Source organism: Triturus cristatus, chromosome 5_1, assembly GCF_964204655.1.
Source record: "Triturus cristatus chromosome 5_1, aTriCri1.1, whole genome shotgun sequence".
NCBI classification, from domain to species: Eukaryota; Metazoa; Chordata; class Amphibia; order Caudata; family Salamandridae; genus Triturus; species Triturus cristatus.
Genome location: NC_140587.1, coordinates 815,617,785 through 815,644,762, shown reverse-complemented (window position 1 = coordinate 815,644,762; position 26,978 = coordinate 815,617,785). Strand labels below are relative to the sequence as shown.

Genomic DNA, 26,978 nt, shown 5'->3' with positions numbered 1-26,978 from the left:
ATCAGGATGGAGGCCGGGGTCGAAGCCGGCCGGGGCATGACTGGCGTCGGTAGCGGAATCGGTGCCTGAGGAAGCAGCACTGGTGGAGGTGTAATGAGGTCAACTGGTGCCGATCCAGATCCAGGCCTGGATCCACGGGGGGCCTGTGCCAGGGCCGGAGCCACAGGCGGAGAAGGCCTAAGCCCCCCAACAGAGTCCGCAGGGCCCGAAGGTGCGCTGGCGGAGTTGGGCTGCACAAACATGGCATGAATCACCTCGTAAAATGCACGAAGCTGGGCAGGAGTTGCTCCCGGTCCAGGGAAGGTAGGAAACCGCGCGCAGAGCCACGGGAGGGGCACCGCTCGCATCCCTCGTCGCGTCAGCCGACCGACGGGGAGAAGGCGATGAGCGACAATGCTTCTTCGACTTTTTTGTGCTTCGACTTACCCGACCCAGAGTGCGAAGACTTCAATGACTTGGACGAATGGTGATGGCTCAGCAACCGGTCCCTCGACCTCCCTCGCGACCTCTAATGCCGCGGAGCCAACTGCCGGCGCTCAAGCAGCTTTCGGGACCACTCCGGCAAAGCCGTCGGACCCATAGACCGACAGTCGGAGCACGACTTTGGGTCGTGGTCGAGCTCCAGGAAAAAGAGGCACACGTGGTGCGGATCCGTAACCGACATCAGTCTGGTACAGGAACCGCATGACTTGAATCCTGGCATCCCTCGTGCACCAGGAGTCGTAGACTTCAAAAAAAAGTCGACAAAAGTCGTTCAAAAAGTTCCGTCAAAAAATGACTATAGGTACCGCTCTCTCCAAATCTGCGCTGGCTGGAGCGAAAAAAAAAAGAACTGACGTCAGCGCGTCGACCACGACGCCAATGACGGACGCGGATCCGACCGACACCACCTTCCGCAGCGCAGAGGTACTGCTGACAAAAAACCTTTTCGGATCCAGTCTGACGCCTGGGTGTAATTCTAAGGTAAGGAATCTATAACTAACGCACAAGTTACTTAACTTCGGTAATAATATATCTCTAAGAGACATTAGTTAGTGATAGATTCCTTACCTTAGACTTACCCCCAGGCATCAGACTGGATCCGGAAAGTTTTCGTCAGTAGTACCCCTGCGTGTCGTGCAGCCCAGTGTCCGTCGTGATCGCCGGGATGATGTCGCAGCAGCTACTTAGACACCGCCCTTGTGCACGGACGTCTGTTCTGTACACGACTTTCCACGCCAGGAACGAGAAAACTGACCACTGGTGCATTGAAACTAGGGCCCTGAAAGTAATTAATACATACCCCAGCAATACCAACCCCTGTGGTGGGTCTGCGAACCAAGATCACACCAGAAAGTCACGGAGAACATAACGGAAAAAAGAAGCCGTCTCTCCGGACTTGGCTCTCATGGCAATAATGCTTAGTAAAAGTGTGCAGCGAGGCCCACGTGGCTGCCTGACAGTTGTCTTGCAGGGGGACACCACGTCCCAATGCAGTAGTAGCCGTTGTCACCCTGGTAGAATGGGCGCGCAGCCCCACCGGAGGCTCCTTTTTAGCCAGAGAATAACAGGCTTTTATACACAAGACGACCCAGCGGGATTTAGTCCTCTTGAGTACAGCCCAGCCTTTCTTGGCGCCTACATAGCCAACAAAGAGCTGGTCATCCACCCGGAACTGTTGTGTGCGATTCAGGTAAAATGAGAGCGCATGTTTTGGGTCCAGCTGGTGGAGCCTCTCTGGAAGAGAGCAGAGGCGGAAAGAAATTGGGTAAGGTTATAGTTTGCCCGATATGGAAGGCAGTAACAACCTTTGGCAAAAAAGAAGGACAAGTACGGAGCACAACCTTGTCCGGATGAACAAACAGAAAAGGAGGTTTACAGGAAAGAGCCTGGAGCTCACTCACGCGCCTAGCAGAGGTGATGGCAACCAGGAAAGCAGTCTTTAAGGTTAATAAACGAAGAAGACAGTTGTGAAGCGGATCAAAGGGACCGCACATCAAATAGGTATGAACCAGACTCAAGTCCCTCTGCGGCATCACAAAAGGAATAGGAGGGAAAAGGTGAATAATACCTTTGAGAAATCTATTTACAACAGGGGACTTGAAAAGAGAGGGCTGATCAGGGAGCCTAAGAGAGGGCTGATCAGGGAGCCTGAGAAAGGCTGAAATTGCAGAAATGTAGCCCTTAATAGTGCCCAGAGCAGAGCCCTGCCGGGCTAAAGAAAGAAGGAACAAAAGGCCCTCGGAAAGAGGGGCAGAAAGGGGATCCACAGCCTTTGCTGTGCACCATGCCACAAATTTGTTCCACCTGCAGGCGTATACCGATTTAGTGGAGGGACGCCTGGCTGCAAGAATGACACCATAGACTTCAGGAGGCAAGTCAAATGGAATCAACTGTCGCTGCTCAATCTCCACGCAAGGAGGGGAAGGCTGGACAGGTTCAGGTGGAGGACCGTCCCCTGCTGCTGTGACAGAAGAACCTGCCAAGTGTTGAACCACCAGGAAAATGCCCTGGTGTTCCAGCAAAGTCCAGAGGCGCACAGCTTCCTGACATAGGGTCCACGACCCCACCCCGCCTTACTTGTTGCAGTACCATGGCTGTGGTGTGGTCTGTGAACACCTGCACTACTCTCCCCTTAACAGAGGGAAGGAATGCCTTCAGTGCAAGTAGGATCGCCCGGAGCTCCAGAAGGTTGATATGGAGCCTGGATTGCGCCGGAGACCAGAGGCCTCTGATCTCCGCCTTTCCCATGTGGCCGCCCCATCCCAGGAGAGACCCATCTGTCACCACTGTGTGCTCCGGTTGGGGAAGGGAGAGGGATCTGCCGCTGACCCAATGCAAGTTCGTGAGCCACCACTGCAACTGTCGTGCAGCACCCTCCGAGATCTGGACGTAATCGGACAGGTTCCCCTGATGCTGTGCCCACTGCAACTTCAGGTCCCACTGCAGAGCCCGCATATGCCATCTGGCATGATTGGTCAGCAGGATGCAGGAGGCCATGAGGCCCAGCAGCCTCAAGGTCATTCTGACCAAAACCCAGGACAAGGGCTGAAAGATCGGAATCATAGCCCGAACATCCCGGACTCGCTGTTTGGAGGATAAATCCGGAACTGCACCGTGTCCAGAACCGCTACGATGAAGAGGAGCTTCGGAGAGGGAATCGGGTGCGACTTCGGCACGTTGATGGAGAACCCCAGAAAATGCAGGAGGTCAGCAGTTGTCTGGAGGTGGGAGACAACTGCCTGGGGCGAGCCCGCCTTCAACAACCAGTCATTGAGATAGGGGGGAAACTGAAACCCCTGATCTGCGCAGATGAGCTGCGGCCACCGCCATCACTTTCGTGAATACCCGAGGGGCGCTGGTAAGGCCAAAAGGGAGCACGGTGAACTGAAAGTGCTCGTGGCCTACCGTGAACCGCAGGTACCGCCGGTGGGCCGGCAGTACGAGGATATGAAAGTAAGGGTCCTGCAAGTCTAACGCTACCATCCAGTCTTGCGGGTCCAGGGCAGACAGACCTGAGCAAGTTTGAGCATCTTGAACTTCTTCCGGAGGAAGCGATTGACGTTCCGATGGTCCAAGATTTGACGCAGGCCCTTGTCCTTCCTTGGAACCAGGAAGTAGTGGAAATAACAACCACGACCTACTTCTGGCGTCGGAACGCACTCGATGGCCCCCTTGGCCAAGAGGGTCGCAACTTCTTGCTGGAGAAGTGCCAAGCGATCCCCCGACATACGGTGGTACTGAGGTGGCATGGCTGGAGGGGTAGACACGAAGGGGAGGGAGTAGTCGCTTTGGACTATCTGTAAAACCCACCTGTCCGAAGTGATGGCACGCCGGTGGGGGAGGTGATGGCGAAGCCTGACACCCACTGGCGTCTGATGGGCCTGAAAGGTCGGACTAGGTAGGTTTGGAGGCAGTGGTGGCTGGGATGGAGGTGGACTGACCCGGCCGCTGGCCCCCTGAACCGCCGCGGCAGCTCCCACATCCGTGGCCGCGCATCGACTGTTGTGCTGGCCTGTGGCTCTGTTGCGAATGTGGTGGGTTGCCCTTTCCGCGAGCACGAAAGGAGCGAAAAGCATAAGACTGAGGGGGTCGCGTGGCCGAAAGGCCCAAGGACTTGGCCGTAGCCCGTCGGTCCTTAAATCGCTCCAAAGCACGGTCTGACTTGTTGCCAAAGAGGCGAATGCCATCAAAGGGCATGTCCATCAAGGTGTTCAGGTCATCCCCCGAAAAGCCAGTTGTCCTCAGCCAGGCGTGGCGGCAGAGCGCCACTGTTGTGGAATTCACCCTCCTGAGAGAGTCAGTGGTGTCAAGGCCACAACGGATTGTGAACTTGGCTGCATCTGTCCGGGAGAGTACTGTCCGGGCCTCGTCCGGACACTTGGGCATCACCTGCACTACCGTATCTCACAGAGAGTGGGAATAACGGCCCAAGAGACATTTGGTGTTCAAAGACTGCAGCCCTAGACTGGCGGAAGAAAAAACCCTTTTCCCGAGCTGCTCCAGTCTCTTGGATTTCATGTTCAGGGGCGCGGAAGGGAATGCGCTTGGGGACGCTGAGGCTTGGACAAGCAAGCTCTCAGGGGTGATGTGTTGGGAGAGGAAAATGGGAGTGCCCGGGGCTGGGCGATGGCGTCGGGCCACGTTCCTGTTCACAGGAGCCCCTGTGTTGGGCCTGGACCAGGCGCCCAAAAGAACGTCAGAAAGTGTGTCATTAAAGGGCAACAGCAGCTCCGCAGAGATAACTGCTGGCTGAAGCACTTCTGTCAGGAGGTTAGTCCTGATGGCCACAGTAGGTAGCATGAGGTGAAGTGCCTCGGCTGCCCTACGCAACACCACAGAAAAACTTGCACCCTCCTCCGTAGCCACAGTAGGAGGAGACAGCATGCCAAGGTCTGGAGAGGAGTCCAGACCACTGGCGTCACCCAACTCCTCTGCCCAGTCCAGGTCATACTCGTATTGAGCTGTGAGACGGTCCTCAGACCCCTCCCAGTCCTCCCCTTCCTCCTCATGCTGTTCCACATGCCTAAAAGGAGGAGGATGGATATAGGGAAAGAAACCCCCAAACTGCGTCGAAATCCGTGTTGGTCGACACCCTTCCGCCACCGTATCCACTTCGTCAAACGTGGTGCCGGTGGATTCGACGTCGGTGGAGGTGTCACTAGGTAAACTGGCGTCGACCGGGATCCACAGGAGTCCTGCGGGGCCTGAGCCACCGGCGACGCAGGGGCCTGAGCCACCGGCGACGCAGGGGCCTGAGCCACCGGCGACGCAGGGGCCTGAGCCACCGGCGACGCAGGGGCCTGAGCCACCGGGGACGCAGGGGCCTAAGCCACCGGCGTCAAAGGGCAGGGACTCCCAGTCGGGCCCGTGGGGCCCGACGGCTCAAAGAGGCGAGCCATAGCGGACAGGAATTCCTGTACCTGGGCCGGAGTCGCCGACTAACCCGGGAGGGGAGGGGAGTCGACCCGCACCCTCAGCTGCGACCCGCGAGGGTAAGTCGGAGAACAATGTTGTTTCTTCGACGACTGTTGGCGCTTCGCCGTCCCTGACCGCGAGTGCGAAGACTTTGATTCTGAAGAATTTCGATGGAGGTGGCTCCGCGACCAGTCCCTCGACCCCTCTCGGGACCAGGATCTTGAATTGCGCGGAGCAGACGGCCTGGCTTCAAGCAACTTTTGGGACCGCTCCCGCAAATTATTCGGCGCCATGCCCCGGCAGACTTGGGGTCGTGGTCACGCCCCAGGCAACAGAGAAACACGTGGTGCGGGTCCGTCACCAACATAATTCAATGACAGTCCCGGCAAGACTTAAACCCAGGCATCCCTATCTGCACCAGGAGTCGATCGACTCAAAAAAGGATGACAAAAAAATCCCAAAAACTCAGTCAAAAAATGACTGGGGGTACCGCTGTCTCCAGATCCACACTTGCTGGCACGGAAAAAGAAATAACTGACGTCAGTGCGCGAGGGCGGCGTCTAAGTAGCAGCTGCGAAGTCAGCCCAGCGATCCCGACGCCTACAACGGACACGGAGCTGCACAATGCCACCTTCCGAAGCGCAGGGGTACTGCTGACAAAAACTTTCCGGATCCAGTCTGATGCCTGGGGGTAATTCTAAGGTAAGGAATAGATCACTAACGTGTCTCTTTCAGATGTGTTTCTTTCAGATTTCAGTTACGGCAGTAAGTAGGTGGAGTTTCAAAAGGGTGTCTAGTTTCCTCTGTGACTCTATACCCAGGAATTGGAATCCTTCCAAATTCATCGAAATGGCTTCCTGTGCCAAAAATGCTATCTCCCAGTCACTGAGCAGTAGCACGGTGGATCTGGACCAGTTGGTCATGTATCCTGAACAGTTCCATATTATGATATCTGAAGGGCACGTACCGGGTATGTTGGGCTTTATTTACTAGTAGAAAGTTTCCAAGTCGGTATTCGGCACTATGAATAGTTTGCTTATCTGCTGCCTTTTGGACATTCTATAACCTAAAAGGTAGACTCAATATACAGATTCTGAGCATCACATACTTGCCAACCCATCCAAATTAGCATATAAGCCTTTTTTTTGCGGCAGCAGTGCCAACGCCTACCGAATTGATAGTGTCGTCCTAGGGCATTTTAGGACTGGACAGGACACATTTCCGGCCTCTGCCCAAAAAAGACAACCCTGCTAAAGAATGACTGCAGCAAGCCTACCAATTGCATGTAAAGGCTTCTCTACAAAGCAAATTATACTTTCTTTGCTGTTTGACTCTACTGATTATTTTACTATCAGGTTATGCTTGCTTTCATTAGCATCAATATTCTCTTTTGGTTTGTCAAGTTGTGGTTCTGTTTCCCATGCACATAACAGAGTATATGCAAGCCTGTGTCCTCTTATTTGAATGCTAAAAGGACACATCTGACATGCTCAGTAGGCATCCTGTCCCACAGGCATTTACGCGTGGTTACTGTTGGCCACCTGCCATGCGGAGATGTTCCAAAGATGTGTCCAGTGCTCCACAAGACTTACCTCTGCTTGTGCAGCGATTCCGCAGAGATGACAAGGGTGCCCGCCCCTGTACCCACCTGACCCTCGTGGACAATAAAACCCAGCAGGGATGAGATGGACGCAGGGAAAGGAGCCAGAACGAAAGTGGTAGGTAGGCGTGCAGGGTATCTTGGAACTACCTATAAACAGGAAGACTAAGGTCAGTGAAGAACCCCTACCTACTTCCCCAACACATCGCAGAAACACACACAGATAATATTCCTGTCCCCAACTCTGGAGACTCACCAGGTCTTGGCAGGCAGTTGACTACTGTGACGAGTGCAGCTCCACGTCAGCTACGCAGGTGAGGTGCTTCAGGACAAGCTGTACAGCAAATCAAAGGAAAGTGCTCTTGCACGTTTATCAGTGGAAAAGTAAACCTAACTTCACCGTAACATCCCTGGAAGGCGAAAGTAAAGTTAAACGCTGCTCCAGAGCTGTGAAAACAAAATCATCAAAAGCGCATATGCGCGGAAAGGCAAAATCATTAAGGGCTCGTAAGCACGGATAGGCAAAATCAGCAAAGGCAGGCTTGCTCCCGGCACATCAAAGAGGAAGAACCCCTCAACGTACCGGAGTGACAAGGGCGCAAGGGTTGGGGAAAATGTGGTACCTGGAAGAGTCTTCCGACGTGATGGTCAATCAGCAGGGCTCCAGCGGAGCATGTACACGTTCGCTACTCCACTTCTCTGCACCAGGAATCTGTCTCACGCATCGCGGCTCGGGAAATCCAAATGAATACGAAGCACCGAGCCGGCGGGAAACGCGATGTTTAAGCGTTTTCCCCCGGAAGTGCTTCCCTGACCCTGTCGCTATGCTGAAGACTAGACCGGGACTCTACTTCCACCCGGAAGTGAGTCTCCGGGTCGTATCTGTGTGTGCGTCGTAGTGGAGAAAACGGCAAGCGCCGTACAACATGACAAGATGTGCCTTAGATTTCCTAAAGGGGTGAGTTCTTACTTTCCTTTTTTGTTGGTTTGGAAAGTTAGATACCACAGTGCTTAAATCAAGTTTTTGCAAAAAAAGTAATTATTAAAGATTGGTGAACAGAAACCCCAGGACTCCCCAATACAATGTCGGGTGTCTCTTGTTACAGACCACAATCTTCAAACACTATTCTTAAAAGAAGTATGCCCTAATAAACATAAAATACTCATGATCATTGGCTCTGGGCCCTGACAAATTACTCATACATGCTCCATTGTCCGTTTTGTGGTCAGATAAGCAGCAGGTCCCATTTCAAATGATCATTTAGCGGCTGCTAAAACAAGTAAGCAAAGCCCACTCACTAATAACACTGGACTTCAAAATGAGCAGCAAGTCCCGAAGGCTCAGACGGAGAGCTTCGAGATTAAAAAAGTGATGGGGAAGAGAAAAAGAGAGAAAGTGGATTAACAGTGAGAGCAGAGGGAAGAGACCGTGAAAGAAAATAACGTTAAGGCAAGAGGTCAGCGGATGATGCAGAAGAAATGGGGAACAAAGGGAGGAGAGTGGTAAGTCAGAAGAGCGTGACAGAAGGAAGAAGGTAAGGAAGAGGTTGAGGAGCGATTTGGGGGTAATGGCTAGAAGTGAAGTGACCGTTCATTTCAAACTGTGAGGGGGATGGAAGCTCCTGCCAAAACCTTAACTGCCTTCTTAGCGTGGTCAGTCTAATCATGGAGAAAGAGAGAGGCAGGGCTGCTGGTAGAAATAAGGGGACAGAGAAATGAGAAAAATGGATGGTTAGAGGAGGATAACTAGAGGATGGAGGGAGAAATAAGTGGATATATCAGAGGAAAGAAGTAATAGGAGGGGGGTAATAAAAGAGGATAGAAACAAGCCAAGTGGGCTTAGGGAAAAAAAGAATGTTGAAGATAAAAGGGGATGGGGAAATGAAGGTAAACGATATAGGTAACAAGAATATAGAAGAGAAACAAAGTTATTGGGAAGAAAATGTGGAGGTAAATAAAAGGGGAGAAGAGGGTGCAAGGACGGGAAGTAAAGGAAGGGAAAAAAGAAAGGGCCAGTAGGCCACCACTCTTGTTAAAGAGTTAAAGTCATGATCACACTATGAATTCCCAAAACACAGTTACCTGCCTGCATCGCTCTTTGTGCTAAACCCATGAGAGGGACAGTAGTCCACTGTTGGTCAATGAGAGTACGCTTTGTGCACTCCTTCTGGTCAATGTACAAGTTCGAGACTTACTCAGGAACAGGCCTAAGTTTATGTGCACATGAAGGCATGGCCAGAAATCAAGTCAGGATACCTGATAAATGCACCCAGGCACTTGCGTTGAGGGGAGACAGTTATAGACCTTGCAAATAATTTTCCCATCCCAACAAATGCCATCTAATCACTCTGGGCATCAGATATTTCAGATAAAAGAGAATTAAACAGTTTCCCTAATGTACACTGGATATATTGCAAACACGATCATAAGCCCAACCACTTTTAATTAGGTTAACATATCAGCCATTCAGAATGGCTTTATGTTATTTGCGATTGTACATATGTGCACCAGGGCGCACGGTGGTGGTCTTATAGGATGCATGCTTCGTTTTACTTTTCTTAATACTAACAGTAACTACTCTAGTGCACTGTCACTTTCACACCACTCCCCCCCCCCCCTCTCTTTTTCCCCCCCTTTTTCATTTCTTCACTGTTGCACAATAGGAGATTAAAAGTGGCATGACATTCACTACCTGGAAGATCTATCCAGCTAGATAGGAGTTTCATGTGATGGTTGGTGGTCTTTTGCAGTTTTTATATATATTAGGAATTGTCCCACATGGTATATGGTCATGTATATAACACAATATTTCCAGATGTAAAAAAAAATTCTATATGTTTTGGATTGTAGAAACCCCTGACGAAGAGCTCCTGTTTCAGACCGAAATGCAATGGGATGAGTTACATTGCTAGTCTCAAAAGAATGTCAAGTCCAGCTTTCATGTGGAAGATGCATTGACAAGAATCCTGTCCTTGAAATTAAATCTACGTGATCAAGATTGTGTCTACAAGTGTTATAATGAGTAGCACTTCTGTTTGTTGAATATTAGTGTCTATGCATAAACAGTTTTTGTTCACCCTGTTAAAGAGCACTCAGTCACAATCAGATTTTATTCCCGTCGTGGGTAACAGTAGTGCACACTGTGTCTAGAGCATTTGTTCTAGGTACTCTCATTCGGGGGTGAGGGTGGAGCCCCCTCACAGAGTGCACACAAAGATTGATGAATTTGTTTATTAGTTCTTAATTCAGAACATTATTTTGAGTTAGACTGGAGCGCAATACAACTTTCTTCATTCGTTTTACTTTTCGACATATGCCATAGTCAACAGAAGCAGAATCAAAAAGATAATAAAATTCAATCTCGTCACAGATGTTGCAGATAATGCCTTTACATCCAGGCTGTAAAGGTATATTGTAACGTAAAGTAGTTCTTCTATGCATACATGCCAACATTTTATAACATGAAAGTGAGAGAGAGGTAAAGGGACTAGAAGTGGCAAAGTAGTGACAAAATGAAACAGCAGAGATAAGTGGACGTAATAAAGGGGGGATGGGAAGGTGGAGTCGTTGTGTTGGGGCCCTCTTAGTGTCTCCAGGTTTTAATCCATCTCACATTTTCTCCCTTCCGCCTGCACAGAAATACCTATGGTTTCAAGACCGTGTCAGAGCACACCATGCAATTCCACCGAAAAAATAGAAGGCAAGGGTGAGCCCTCAGGAAGTTATGATAAGGTGTATGAACTGCAAGCAAATATACTGGCGGTTAAAAATCCCAGAATAGTTAATATATGGCAAAATGGGGGAGGAAAACTTATCTCGTCATTCCATGGGTAAAAGCTTTAATCTAAATACATTTAACTTTTTTTCAAAAACGAGATCAGTAAAAGGCCATGCCTAGAACATGTTGTTCCTACTGACATCATGCATCTTCTAATGCTACCAAGAGATCCAAATCATGTTACCATTTTGAGAAGTCGGGAGGGCGGGAGGCTCCCTAATGAGTGACAATAGCAATTGTATTATGTCGTTTCCAGTGATAGCATTGTTAGGCAAATAAGTAAATTTGAAATCTTTAGAAAAAAAAACACCAAAATCGAGCCTTTTTTTGGCCACAGAATATATCACCACCAAAAGAATCCCAGAACCACATGCTCTTAGATTCCTCGTCAAGCACCGGTTATATACGCTTACCAAATTTTATTAGGGATCAATAATTAATACTATATTTTGGGCTAAACAAAAGAGGCTTTTTCAATATGCTCAATTTAACATTGTACCTTCTATGAAAATACACCCAACATAATCAAGAAAGTAGAAATATTTAATTTTTTACCTGCCCATCATAACTTGCATGCATCACATGACTTAAGACGGAGGAAAACACCAAATGAATGGCCCGGTCAGTCTGTTTCAGCATTGCCGAATTAACAGGTTCTTTGGAAAATGCAAAACAGGGCCAAGCAACTGCATTCTGTAATAAAAGGCTTACATTATTTTACCATCTGACATTCTATTAAATACATTTACAACTGAAAAAACAGACCCTTAACAGCAGATTTATGAAGACGAAAATTGCATTTAATGAGTAAATAAGGTAATTTCAGCGAGATCAGCATCCGTCCCTTAAACTTGAAATCAGCGTATGCATCATAGGCTGATCACATCGCTAATCCCCTCTGGCATATATACTTAATAAAATTAGCTCCATCGAAATATGCTGATGATTTAACAGCTATAACTTGACACTTCCAAAGGCAGGATTTAGCAGTACAGATTACATAAACACCATACAGAAATTAGGACTGCACGGTGGCGACCACAGAATAGTAAGATCTACGGTTTACAAAGAAAACACAAGTATGAACACACAATTCTTACAAACAGTGGTCTCTTTAGGGCCTTTTAAGATTATGTGAGGTTCATACAACCGAGAGGAATGTCAGAGTTCTGCAGCAAATAGAATAATAACCATATGACACTACAACAGACACTACAATACAACAGATATTTATATTTAAAATACTTAGATTTGGTTTTAGAAGAACAAATAATTTACCTTTGGTAACAATCTTCTGGTGGACACTTTCTAATGGCAGATTCCTCAACCTTCAGAATATTCCCAGCTGCCAGTTGGATCTGGAAACTTTTCATAGCAGGGCACCCACAAACTGCTAGGTGATGCCATGAGGCCTGCGTAGGCTTCGATCTGCCCTGGAAGTGGGGCCACATATAGGTGCTACCCCTACGTGTCATAGTCAGTTTCTTGCTTTATTCTTTCTGCACCCTCAAATGCAGAGCACAAACTCAATTAGCCTAGTCTCTTCTCTTTCTAGGGATGAGGCAGGGCAAAGCATGCCTAGAGAGTATGGCACTGCCCAACATGGAAAAGAGTCAACTTCCAGCAAGAAAGCCACCGAGTCTTCAACACAAATCTGTATGCAAATAAGATAGCGTAGGAAGGTTGCCCGGATATAGCCTACAGTGCACTCATGCAACGAGCTGAAGTGATAGCGATGAGGAGCACCTGGCATTGGCACAAAGAGTACACATGAGAAACGTCAAGACCAAGTTAAGCTCACACTGTGGCATCAAAAACGGTTTGGGAGGAAGTGCTGTAGGAAGCTGGCTTTTTATGTAGTGAACCAAAATGAGGTACACTTAGTAGAAAGTCAAGATGACTTTTTGGCTTACAGGGCTTAAATTAATAATCTCAAATGCTCTCTTTGTGGTAGTGTGGGCAAGCAGTTTAGGCCTATCAGAGGGTAGAGTTAAGCATTTGCTGCACACACAAAGCATATAAATGAGACACACTCAAGAAGAAATGCGAGACCAATTTAGAAACAAATTACACTACTTTTAATATAATTTTAGACACCAAGATCATGAGAATCAATTAAGTATTTTAGGCGTTATAGACGTTTACAGAAAAACCTGCAGAAAGTCAAAGCTGTCAGATTTAAGGCATGAACCTGGAACGCAGTAATGTTATCCTATGAGAGAAACATTCACTGCATGGGTGCACTTACAAACGATTCTCAGGGTTATTCTTCTGGACATAAGGTGCTTAGGGGCCAAGGTCCAAACAACTACCTGCAATTCAGATTTACCTGCCTTGGCGTGTCCGGGTGCAGAGATGCTTGTCGTAATGGTAGCCTCAAATGCTACCCATTAAAGTCAATGGAGAGACTAGTATCAAGAATAAGGCCGCAAGTCGGGACTTGGGGTTAAGTCTGGCAGAACCCAAAGGGAGGAGTCGGCTCTTAAAGGTCTCTGGGGCAAGAGGACACAGTCAGTTGGCACGGACTTGGGCTGTGGGGCTTGGATGCAGAGGTGATTTGTCTGGTGGCTCGCTTGCGTTGGAGGCTCTCACTTCTCGGTGTCTACCAGGTAATGGTGTTATATTTCATATAGGTACCCCAATATAGGCTCAGGTAGTCCCCTAACCTTTCACATATATTCTCCCCTACCATTACGCTACATAACGGTTCATGGGATTGACCTTTTACTTCGTTACGATACTGCCTACAGGACGATACTGCTTACAGGGCGTAGGGTTTTTCCTGAAAACTAGCCTCATCCATTATGCATGAGGATTTTTGGAAACTCAGCAGGACTACCATCTAGTGCATAATAACTATGTATAAGGGTCATTCTTTCCGTCATCGTAAGTCCGAAATGACACAGCAAGGTAGAACCCCTGAGGATACCACTTTGGGTATATAAACACCATATCTTACTGAGGTAGTCAGAGGAGAAAAGGACTTGCATGCTGACACACTGCCGCGAGAAGCTGAAGCTCCTGCAAGCAGACACACCAGCCCGCAGTGGTCTAACATCCATTGCAGGGTGTCCAGCTCAAGACCAAGACGGGGTCCCACAGTCTATCACTTCAGGTAATGGGGTTGACTTTATCCTAGAGGGATTATTGGCTTTACACTACATACATGCTAGGTACACTTAGGTACATCTAGTTAGGGTCACATTGTAGGAGCACGCATTTTTACTGTCATGTATTTTATATACTTGCCTGTATTCATTGTTTTAGCACGATGGTAGAAATCTACCATTCTTTTACTCTGTTAGTGCTTCCAATCATTTATATCTGTTTCTGTCTAATGGTTGTTTCAGCACACCTATTTTACACTAGAATCAAGCTGGTTCAATAAATGCTTGTTGGAAAATGCCCTCATTGTTTATTCTGTGTATCTCTCTGAGACAAAGTGAGCATGAGTGAAAAGTATTGCACTGTTTCCACGATCCTGAGGGATCAGAGTGTCATGTTCGATATGAAATAGACAAGGGGTGGTGGACGCACATTAGAAGACCACAGAAGTGTAAAGGTGGACAGCGTGTTGGAAAATTCCAAGTATGAAAAAGAATTAGTTTAGGTGTCAATCAGGGTAATAAACACCCCACTACTTTGGGTGTTGATGCAAGGTTCTAAGGAAAGATTGCCGGGCTAAATATTTAGACAGACCGATGTGCACCGGCACCCAACAATATTACTACAATACTGATTTTTTTAATTGCAACACAAGAGCTATGTATTCTATCGATCGCTCAAGTCACAGGATATGCCAATATTTGGATTTGTACTAGGGTCTCTCAAAGTTAATAATCTGTGATATTTAGTCAATACACACTGTACATATATTCATACAAGAAGATTTTTTCAAAAACATTTCATGTTTATAAAGTTTTTTTTCAAGGTCCAGTTCTTGTTGCTGGAAGAACAGAATAGCACGGTGAAATAGAGACATGACAGCCAATACATTTGTAACTGCTTCAAGGCTTTGCTACGTAAGGGGGGCGATCCTCAAATGTTCATAGAGAATCCACCAATGTCGTGTCATCTTTAAAACGAAAAAGAGTAGCTGTTTGAAATCTGTTAATGTCTTGCCAAGAACCATTCTCTCGTTGGTAAGAGGGGTTTCTAGTGGCACTGCGAGCTAGCTGGTACACAGGCTAACATACCCGGTGGGAGTGTCTAGAATCAGTCCGGACACCAATTCTACAGTGTATGTTGTCTAAACGTGCAGGTCCTATATAGGTTTATAGGAACTACATGACATGGCGCCGCCAACGTTGGTTTGGTACTTACTTAACAGTCAACTCTGAGTAGTTCAGTCGTGCTATTCTCAGAGACGCCTACTCAGAATTTCCCAGAAACGTCTGGAGTGGGAAGGGAACTATCCACCACAGCAGAGTAGGCATATCCTACGTATTGGCTGTAGGTTTATCAAGCTTGTAGGACAAACAGTTTCTATTGTGCATAAGACATCTTAATTTCCTTGAAACTCTTCCTTGGGAAACCTTTTTCAACAATGGCCTATGAAGACGCCGCTGTGCGAGCACAGTGCGCTACAGTTAGGGAAGAAGGTGAAATTAACATTCCAGAAAATGTTAGAACTGCCCTTACTCCAAAAACTAGCAGACTATGGAATCACACCTAGGGGTGGGACAGTAAGATTCGTGATTGAGGCTCACGAGTCATACAGAACAGAGGTATTCTATTCATGGGTCAAAATTCCCACAAGCAGATGCACAATCAAATACATTTCATTCTTATACTGAAGATGAAACACCAGATTTATACTGTCCATATGAGACATTAAAATTCCGCTCACCTACCAGGAGCACATAAACTGGTTTCAAGCCCTCCCCCACACAAAAGTCAAAGTAAGACCAGGTCCGCTCGGAAGAGATGGAGCCACTTGGTCAGTCCTTGCGGTTTACACACCACATCCAGACATTGACTCAATGCCAGTGGCAGCCTTACATCCACTTCATAAAGAAATAATAAAACTTTACAGAAACCTGAAAGTTTGTGATGAGAACACACACATCAGCCAACAAGGGCTACACAAACACTAAAATAACACCACAAACGCTACACGCACTTATAGGTAAAATGCCCACTAAGCGCAAGCAAATGCCATTCTGGATAGCTCAAAAAATAAGACAGCTAGAGGCAGCATTTCCACACACACGTCCTCAAGAAAAACACAATGTTAACAATCTGCTTGCCAATGGGGAGAGGTCCCCAAATGGAGGATTGTACCACTTGGGGTACAGTTTTTGCTGCCATATATATCAGAACCCATGGTATCCCGTCATTAGCAGTAATACCAGCTGTATTAAGCCAAATACAGAATGAGTATGGAGCTGAGCCAGATCTGAACTTAGGGATGAAATTATTAGGTAATTTTGCCCAGGTATCAGCTATCATATTAGCAAACATTAAAGGGGATGCAGCAGCAGTGGCAATACGCCAACGCCTGAGAGATTTCACTCCTTTACAACAGGAATGTGAATTACCTAAAATTATTGAAGACACCTATGCTGAATTAGGTAGAGAAAGCTTGGGAGCTAGAGCAACAAAACCTCATGTCATGGGTGGCCCTAAAAAGGATAACTTCCCAATAGAAATGGGATAATAACAATACACAACAAAAATAGAGAGAATAGATAACAATCCAGTGGTGGGTCTCCTAAACAAGAGCCCTCCAAAAGGAGGTACAATCTTAGGAACCATGATAACATTAAAAAACCTGACAGGTATCAGGATACTGATACACGTTCCTCTCATTCCTTTCAGGGTTCATTAAAAAACTCAGAGAGGGAAGGACGGTCAGAACACAGACAAGAGCGTACTCCACAACTTCAGATTATATTTCCAAAAAAAGAAGAGAAGCCAAAATCAAAACAAGATTTAAAAAGAAGAAAGAAGCAGGTCTCAAAGTTAGACAAGCCCAGAATTCTGAGGAATCAACTTCTGAATGGGGAACCGGCTCTGACAATGCTAGACAGCGCAGCAGAAGTAACAATAGCTCGCCAGAACCTGATTGAAGTTCTAGTGACAGCAGAGTTGAATGAGCATATCACGGTGGAAACACCTGATACAAGTGTAAGTGTCCCACATGGGTTACATGAGATAACAATCCAGATGGAGGGGGACAAACCCAGAGAAATTAAAGGTCTCTTTTGGGAGAACCTGATTTTTGGCTATGACATACTTTTAGCCGAAAGAGATTGGCCGCCCAAAATTGTTATGGATTGCCCAAAGGGAGAAACGGTAATTTTACAGGTTTTTTCCGACCTCATTCCAATATACTTAAAAAATAGATGTTAAAGGGTAATAAGTTACCCTTCTGGTGTGGTCACAAGGCACCGAAACACTGCTTATCTGAAAATAATGAACACATATGTGAAAGTGGCACTTTTATTCATCAAGTCATTAGCACAGCAGAAAATATATTCATCAATTTATTAGTTTTAGAAGGACTATTTAAAAGTACAATAGCAATCAGTCAGAAATAGCAACACAAAAATACATATTTATGACGCTCAAATGCCTAGAAGGCAAACCCTTAAATGAGAAAATTAACCATGCAAGAATTTACAATTTCAAAGTTCATTTAAATGCAATGAAAGGGTGAAAGTTCATGGTCCTGGGGCACTGAACCAAGGCAGCTTAATTTGAGGGGGTGCTTCTGCAAATTTATGAAAAAATAGACGTGTAAACGATAGAGAAATATAGCTTTCCGATTTATATGAAAGAAGAACCCTTTTTAAGATTCAATAATGAGCCTGGGAGTCTTAGCAAAGTCTTAGCATTTAAAGAAATTTCTGGAGTGAAGAACAAACTCATGCATTTTAAATCAATGGAAATACTTTCAAAATGCAAACTACACTTGACTGCAATGCTAAGAATGCACACGTTAAGTTAGGAGGAACAAACATTATTGCTTTGCAATTGCAATAATGTTTTAGAATAAGGACAATGCAGAGGAGAGAGAAAGAGATAGTTTCACAGTACAATAAGGAATAAGAGCTTCAGCCAAAGATGCTTAGATAGAGGGCTGAAGGAGACCACACAGGCGTCTGCGACTCAAGGGCTCACTGCAGCGGGGTAGTCCGTCGAATGGACCGAGGAGCAGATCCTTATACTCTTTCAATGATGAACCATTGACCACAAAATGACGACATTATCAGGTGTCTTTGACCTATAGGACATGATGCATTTTGGTCACTTCTCGGAAATATTTAAGAAAACAGAAGTGCCACCCACGCTACAAAAAGTTTCTCAAAAGGTCACAGGATGTTTGACCATGAATCATAATGAAATTGAACTTCTATTGACCAGGATTTGCGTCACTTCAGGGAAACTTTTATAAGAAAGCGGAACATTTAGGAAGATATTGGTTGCATGTCTTAGTTACATTAAAGCTAGCAACAGATACAATAATATGGCAGATGGCAAGTGGCCCCAACCATCAGGTATTGCATGATGTCTCTTTTAGCTCGGGAAGTTCCCTATTCTTGCGGTTTTGCTATTCTTGCGGTATCTATGTGGGTGTAAGAGAAGAAGTGCAGATCGAGGGAGTGGGGGCCCCCGGGGGAGCTGGGCCTCGCTGATGAAATATTGTGTGAGACACACACTTTGGGGCCTATTCATAGAAAAAGTACAGCTGGGACAGTTTGGTCAAACTAACAGATTCACAGATTCCTTTTATGCTAGCTGGCGGGGCTTATCAGGGTCTCATGCCTCAGAAGTGGGCAGAATTGGCCTGGGGTAAAAAATAGACCCTGCTACATTTCCCTCCTCTTGTTCATTTTTTGAAAAAAAAATCTTACATTTAATGTAGTCCTATTGTTGTTATTTCTACGACTTCTATACGTGCTAAGTTATTCACATTCCCTGTTCTATCCTTGCTCTCCCGTGCTAATTCTGCTATTCTCTGGAGGTGCAACTGCTACGGACATGGTGTGCTGGCTGAAGAGCAGATCGCTCATTAGGACACAGCCCACGTATTTAGAGACAGGTATGACATTGTAACACATGCGGTTTTCTGTGTCTGTAGGCCAGTGTGTGCAAACATAACACTCTGCCCTGTCAACTGTCCCCCAGTCACATCTTTATCAATAGCTATGTATTCAACTTTGTACAATATCTGTGTCATTTAAGCAATATCTCAGGTATAGCACTGTGATCATAACACACCTATAAAGAGCGTAGTCATTATAATGGCAGTAATGGGGTTCAATACTGCTAGTAGCACCCATGATCATTTTCTCTAATTATTCTGAAAGTCTTGAGGCATTGTTCCAATCGTTGGTACGTGTGGTTAGTGTGACTAGTTGGAAGAATGTCTTATCTTCAGCTGTACTTTTATTCTTTTCAAAATGTTTGCCGAAAAATTATGCAGAGCTTCAGTGATCATATCTGTAAACAGGAAAAGGTAACCGTTGGTGCCCGTCTTCAAGTAATTTGAGAGGTTTCCAAGCACTTCTATTATCTAGGCACTTTCAAAAATGAAGAAAACGAAGTGATGAAGAAGGAAAAGAAGTCTTGTTGTCACAACTTGTAGACTGAGGGTTTGGGGCATTTGGAGTTTCCAGACGTCTTTAGTGGATGTATCGTTGGAGTCCACTTACACTCTTCCTTTCTCTGCTGTGTAGCACGTGCAACCCATCAGGATGAGCTTGGGATACCATTCCCACTTGGTACTTTTCATGGGACGCAAGATTGTAATGAGACTGTCCTGGATGCGAAGCAGGGGAAGGCACTGGAGGTTTTCTTGTTGCGGCGGAGTCACTGCTTTCTTTGTATGAGAACCATGGATCCAGGAAGCAGGGAGCTGCCTCAGTTGAGTTGTGCTTTCCTGGTGGAGGCCTGGCCTGCAGCGAGCAGGAATCTGCCTCTGTCGAATTCAGCTTACTGTTGGAGGCCTGGCCTGCGGTAAGCAGGGATCTGCCTCTCATCTAATGCTTCTTTGTTGTGGCTAGTCTGCTGGAGCAAATATTGTACCTGTGGTGTACCTCTGATGACACTATTGGTGCAAGTCGAGCTTGTCCTCCTTTGTCCAGCACTGCTCCTTTCTTAGTGTGGGAGCTGTGGATCTAGGATGTCACCTGGCTGGAGGCAGTGTTGTCTGGTGTGAGCTTTTATCCAGACCCAGTCACCTGGCTGGAGGCCATATGCTGCTGGTGTCCCTTCTTCAGGAAGGCCCTACAGCATCTAACCATGTTAGTCTTTGCAGTGTCCTCATGGACAACAGAGCAAGTGGTGGTGCATCAATCCAGGTCTGTTCAGTAGATGCACAAATCTTCCCTATATTCTTTTTCAACACTCAGTTCTTTCTCTCAACCTCGCACTCTGCTTGTTGATGATAGGCACAATGTAGTTTCTGTGTAGCCCCTTGCACAACCCCTCAATCACGTGAGAGATGAACGGTGGTCAATTGTCAGAACACAAAAGCACAGGCACTTAAAAGCGTGGAATGAACTCCTTCAGGAGGCATTTGGCAATAATTTGTACATTGCAGTTCTTGGATTGGTGTGCCAACACGTACTTGTAGTTTTGGTAGGGGGCTATGTTGAAGAAGTCCATTTCATGTGGGCAAGAAAAGTGGCCTGGGGTAGTGGAAGTACCCTTTCCAATTTAACCTTAGTACCTGCATTAAGAAAAACAGTCTGATCACGTCCTACAAGTGATAAACCATGAAAAAGACTGGCCATGGGAGCAAGCATTATCGTTGGTAAACATATCTTTCCATTTGGGCCTATCCATATTCCCTCTTCGGTTTGCCTTCATCCTCCCCTTTTCCCATTCTTCCTTCTCTTCCACCCCTTTCCAATAATATACTTAGGGACACAGTACATATCATCATCCTTTATCTTTATATCATGATATCATGTGGAGTAGAAGCAATTTGAACCATTCTGTACTAACAACCAGTAACTGCTATTCCTTAAATTCTTTACCTCATGATACATAATCCTTGGAGGAGGTGTGTGCAGCACATTCTACAATTGAAACTCTCTTTAATAGCAACACGCCTTGCAATAATTTTGCTATCAATGATGCATGCTGTATGTTTGCCAGCTGAGGTAAGAAGGGAACTCCAAATGAAGAAAAGAGCCTAAAAGTTATATTGGCATCCCTGTATGATATTTTAAAAAGAAATCCATGATATCCAAAAACAAAAGAAGAATTGAAAACGTTGTAATAAAGCTTGTTCCATCAGCAAACATAGTTGGAAATCTCTGTCACAATAACACCTTTAGGAATCAAAACACTCATAGTTGTCAAACTGTGCCCTGGGATGTAGAATTCCTATAGCCCCACGCCCAGGACATATTGTTTGAGGTCAAGGGCAACAATTTCTCATGTGTATTTTGTCCTTGGGACAAGTAGGCCCAAGCCCCTACAGTACAAACCCTTTGGCTGCCAGTTTACAGTACCAAATTATGTATCTGGGAAAGGCATTTTCTGCAATAAAGGTAATATTTGTGTCCATGTGTTAATGCTGTTCAAACTTGTATTTATTGTTCATTAATGCAAAGGCTTTATTATTAGGGTGAGCACTCTAAGTAAATGTTGTAAGCTCAGACTGCACTTACACTGGTTAGAGTATAAAAATGTGTATACTCGGGGGCGTGGCTTGCTAAGCCAAGATGGTGGACGCACTTTAAGAGTGCTCCGGGACCCCTCCGCCATCCGCCCGATATCCTTACCTGAATCGAGCCATCCAGCGGTGTAGTTTGCTGTGCACGCTGCGGACCAGCCCTGCCTGCATCCCTGGGACTTCCGAACCTTCGCTGAGCCGTCCCGCTGCCGACATTCGGGGCATCGTGCCTCGCTCGCAAAATGGCGGCATCCCTGCGGTGACTGCGGCGCTGGACGCCCCTGAGGTGCCCTCCCTGGATCCGAGAGTGCTGCTGTGGTGGGGAGTGCACCCTGACCGCGTGTCCTGCGGTGAAGTGGCTACCGGCCCGACGGACCCTTTCCATCGCCGCCTGGTGTTTCTTGGTCGCTGCTGGCGGGGACGGACCTGCGGGGGAGGAGCCTCGGCGGCCCGGCTCTGACTTGCGGCTGGGGGCCCTCCCGGCTGCGCTGTGGCGGCATCGGCTGCCATATCGGGCGGCGCGGGGGCGAGTGAGAGGCCGCGCTCCGACTCTGGCAGGGAGATCAGCGGAGGACTCCGGGGCTGCAGTTCCGGTGCCTGGGGAGCGGATTGCTCGCTCGCAGAATGGCGGGCCTTTGCGGCGCTGGATGCTCCTGAACGTGCTGCTGCGGTGAGGGGCACACCTTGGCTGCGTGTTCTGCGGAGAGGCGGCGGCTGGCCTGACGGGCTTTTCCCCTCACCGCCTGGTGCTCTATGGTCATTGATGGTGGGACTGGCCCTGTGAAGGAGCAGCCTCGGCGGCCTGGTTCTGAATCGCGACCGGAGGCCCTCCCGGCGGCGCTGCGGCGGACTCAGCTGCCATACCGGACAGCGTGGGCGCGAGAGAGAGAGGTCGCACTCCCACTTTGGCAGGGAGAACAGAGGAAGATTCCGGGGCCGCAGTTCCGGTGCCTGTTGAGTGGGTGAGCCCTAACGGGGGTTTGGGACGGCTCTTGGCGGCTAGCATCTGCACCGGTCCGGGCCCACGCTGACTCCCCGGAGGAGCGGACTTCCTGTGGCCCAGCGGCTTGTGGACTCCTTGGGGCCAACCATCAGTCATTGCCGGTGAGCGGTGCGCGGGCCTGGGGGTTCGGCTGCAGCATCGAGCAGCGGGAGGGGGGTAGATATCGGTGCCCCCCCTCCCCCGGCCCTCTGTGGTGCCCCGGGTTCTGTGTGGCTCCTCCTGCGCTCCCCGGTGGGGCCCTGGGGTGTCGGGCCGGCATTTTGGAAACGGGGGTCCCCTGCTCCTCAGGATCTGTTCTTGTAGCGCAACACTGGGCGCAACACCTGGCGGGGAATTGCCCTGGAGTTCCCACCCTGCCCGCTGGCGGTGCTTCCCGCCGGCCACAACCTTCTTCACTGCCTTGGTGACATACGGGCGTTCCACGGACGTCACGCCCTACGACTGACTGCAGGGCGTTCCACGGAGGTGAGGTCGGGCTGGTCCACGCACGTACCCCCCCCTGGGTTGTTGATCTGCTGGTCATCCGGTTCCTCCACTGGGAGGCTCCGCCCCGCACCCACCAGCGCCCTTACCGGGGGCTGGGCTGTCGGCCCTGGAGTCTCTTGCTGTCCCGCCCGGAGGACGCCTCGGTGGCCCCCAGCGACTCATCGTTGGATAGCGGGCAGACGCTTTGGCCCGTGGCGCACGCCGTGGTGCCGGCAGCCTGGTCCGGTCCCGGCGAAGCGGCTGGGGGGCGCCCGTACCCTTGGCCCTCATCCCCTGCTGACCTGGTGCGGTGAGGTGCCGCGTTCGCAGAGCGGAGGTCGCCAGCTGCCGTCCGGGCCCCCTCACGGCTCGGGCCCCTCGGTCCGCCATGGGCAAGGAGAAGGGACCCAAGTTGCCGGGTACGTCCCACCAGACGAGGATCGACCAGTTTGCCAGCTCGGACCCTCCGGGTGGGGGGGGGGGGCTTCGGCCCCGAATAAGGACTTGGCCGTCATCCTTCAGGCCATCGACGCCTCCCGTACCTCCCTGGAGGGGATGGTTGGCGAGGTGAAGGTCGATGTTGCACTCCTACGGCAGGACCTCTGCAACGCCACGGCCCGCATTACGGAGGCAGAGTCCCGGATTTCCACGGCGGAGGATGACATTCACCTGCTGCAGGACCAGGTCAGAGAACTCACAACCCACTCTAAAGAACTGCACAGGCGGGCAGAGGACGCCGAAAATCGTGCCCGTCGCAACAACCTTTGCCTGGTGGGCTTTCCGGAAGGAGTGGAATCTGGCCGTGCCGACGACTTCCTCGAGCAATGGTTCAAGTCCTGGATGCCGGAGACCGGGTTGTCGACCTGGTTTGTGGTGGAGAGGGCGCATCGGTCTCTAGCGGCCAAACCTCCTGTGGGGGCCCCCCCGCACCCGTTCATCCTGCGGATCCTCAACTTCAGGGACAGAGACGCTATCTTGCGGGAGGCGCGAGTGCGTGGCCCCTTGACCTTTAACAATCATACTATCATGATTTTTCCGGACTACACCCGGGAGGTCCAGGAGCAGCGCCGCTCCTACACAGAGGTGAAGCACAAGCTGCGCTCCCTGGGTCTTCAGTACCAGCTCCAATTCCCGGCCCGTCTTCGTGTTGTTTTCCAGGACAAGACTCTGTTCTTTGATACCCCTCGGGCAGCCTGGACCTGGCTCACGGAGGAGCAGCCTCTGCGCTGCACCGCGGCGATGTCGCCCGCTGCGTGGCCCCGGGGCAAAGAGGTGCTTGGAACCCGACGACCAAGGCGCAGGAGGCGCACGCAGTCCCGGCTGCGCCGCGGAGAGGCGGTGGCCCGGACCCGGTCTGCCAATGCTTCTGAGAGACGTGTGAGGGACTCTTCGGCCTCCTCTGGTGCATCGTCTCGCGTGGCTGGGGGACCCCGGCGTCGCCTGTCACCCGGGCCGAGGGGATCTCCCGCCCCCCTCACCATACAGTCTGACTTGTCTGACCTCTCCCGTAGTCCCGCCATGTAACTTGTTGCTTGATCCAAGTCTCTACGGGGAGGGGTGACAACCTTATCTGATGGCGGGGAGGAGGGGGTTTTTCCACTCCTACGCCTTCTTACAATTACCTAGGACGTATCACTGAAATCCGTTCTTCTGGAGGGGTCCACTGTGCTCTCTACACCCGAGCATCTAGGCTTGGGGTCTCGTACCTGTTGGGTTGTTCGGGCGACAGATGCTTCCGTTTTTGAAGTGTAGGGTGGGGGGTGGGGGTCTGGGGTTGGGGGCCTGTTGGCTGTTTCTTCTTGGGGGATTGTTTTGTTTGGGTTGGTTTTGGTTTTATTTGGGCGTCTGTTACTGCACCACACTTGATCCACTGCTGTGCCCCTCCCTGCGTTCACTCATGCGGGCCCTGCTGCCGCTTGCCTTCACGTGCGGTCCACTGCCCCTCCCTGGCGCTGGACCTGTGGTCCTGGCTTCTTCTGGCCACTCCCTTTCTGGCATGCTCTGTTCCCCTCGCTCCCATGGATGATCTCCCCTCCAAGGCGCATATGCGCATTCTGTCATGGAACATGAATGGTCTCCTAGATAGACTTAAACGCACTGCTGTCCTGAAATATGCTCAGCGTACTGCGGTCGACGTGCTCCTTCTTCAGGAGACCCACTTGCTAGGCGAAAGGTGTCCCTTCTTGGCCAGATATGGGTACGACCGGGTGTGGCACTCTGGGTTCTCTCGCGGGTCTCGGGGGGTCGCCGTCCTGCTGCGCCGCTCTGTTCCCTTTGTCTTTACCCGGGTGGCCCGCGACCCCCAGGGGATGGGGATCGCTGTCTGTGGCACACTGGAAGGTCGACCGCTTACTTTTCTGTCGCTATACGCGCCGCCCACCGGGTTGGCCCAAGCATTATCCCATGCCACATCCCTGCTGGCCGCTCTCCCGCCGGGTGCTGTGGTTCTGGGCGGGGACTTCAACGCTGTCTCTGCCCCACTGCTTGACTCTTCGGGACCGGTCTCGACGCCCCGAGCCGCGCGGGCTAGACAGCTGGTGGGGTGGGCAGAGGCTCAGGGCTTATGCGACGCCTGGCGCGTCTGGCATCCGCGCGCGCGGCAATACACCCACACCTCGGCCGCCCACCACACTCATGCGCGGATTGACGCAATCTTTGTCCCGTCCACCGAGTGTGCGGGCATCCAAGATGTCCGCATTCTTCCCAGAGGGATATCTGATCATTCCCCCGTCCTCCTGGGTCTGGGGCCCCCGCCCCAAGGGGCCCGTCAAATGTGGCGCTTCAACGCCTGGTTTCTCCGGGATAAGAAACTCTGCAAGGAGGTAGGGTCCGCGCTCGCGCAGTACTTTGGTGACAACGATGGGTCTGTCTCCTCGGCGGGCACCCTCTGGGAGGCGGGTAAGGCCACCATCAGGGGGGCCGCTAAGGCGTTGGTGGTGCGGCACCGCCAGACGCAGCTTCAGCAACTCACTGCCTGTGAGGCCCGGGCGTTGCGTCTGGAGCAATCCCTGTCCGCGGACGGGGATCCGGCCGTGGATCGTCAACTGCGGCTTCTGCGGGAAGAGATTCACCAACGGTCTATAGATGCGGCCAAGCTTCTTTGGCAGTCCTCGGTGGCGAGGGTCTACGGGTGGGGTGACAAGAACGGGGCTCTGCTGCACCGGCTGGTTACCTACCCCGGGGCGTCGCGCATCATCCCGGCGGTCACTGACTCAGAGGGCCAGCTTCAGTCCACTTCCGTGGCAATGGCAAATGCCTTCGCTCAATACTACGCTCAGCTGTACCGGGCCCGGGCGTCGGACTTATCCTTAACTTCGCTGCTTGCGGCTCACAATCTGAAACTGCCTTGTCTTCGGTCCAGTGACTGGGAGAGTCTGGAGGTGCCCATCTCTCTGGAGGAGATTGGGGAGGCGATCGGGCGCACGTCGGCCGGGAAGACCCCAGGACCGGACGGCTTCCCGCAAGAATTTTACGCCGCCTACAAGGACCTTCTGACCCCTCGACTGCGCGCCCTCTATGCCGATGCGATTGACCGCGGTTCTTTCCGTCCAGAAGCCGATATGGCCACGATTGTGGTTCTGCCCAAATCCGCGCCGCCCTCTTGTGATAGGTCAGCGTACCGACCGATCTCCCTCATCAACACGGACCTCAAACTCTACGCGGCGGTCCTGGCACAGAGGCTTCGGCCCTTTCTGCCCAGCCTGGTGCATCCGGACCAATGTGGCTTCATGCCGGACCGCGGTACTCGCCATTGCCTCCGTCGACTTCACGTGGCCCTGGCTCATCGCCACCGCATATCCCCATATCTCACGCTCCTACTCGCCGACTTCGAGAAGGCGTTTGATTCGGTTGGGTGGTCCTACCTATTTGAGGTCCTGACTCATATGGGCTTCGGCCCCAAGTTTGTCGGAATGGTGCGGGTCCTCTACGCGCGTCCTCGTGCCCGGGTGCTAGTTAACGGGGCGTTGTCAAAGCCGTTTCGGATCGGTCGGGGGACGCGGCAGGGGTGCCCACTGTCGCCCCTCCTCTTTGCCCTCGCTATGGAACCCCTTGCTGCCCTGGTCCGCGCGGATCCTCTTCTTCTGGGTTGGGAATGGCCGGG

General features: G+C 50.0%; 1 protein-coding gene across 5 annotated transcripts in view; it reads right to left on the bottom strand.

Moving 5' to 3' along the window:
* CEP192 (centrosomal protein 192) overlaps positions 1 to 26,978 on the bottom strand; it is a 1,978,693-nt gene that overhangs the window by 1,102,202 nt on the left and 849,513 nt on the right. For all 5 annotated transcript variants that reach the window (XM_085605862.1, XM_085605865.1, XM_085605864.1 and 2 more), the window contains exon 24: positions 11,331 to 11,468. In XM_085605862.1, the coding sequence (XP_085461988.1) occupies positions 11,331 to 11,468 (138 nt within the window). The remainder of the gene's footprint in view (positions 1 to 11,330; positions 11,469 to 26,978) is intronic.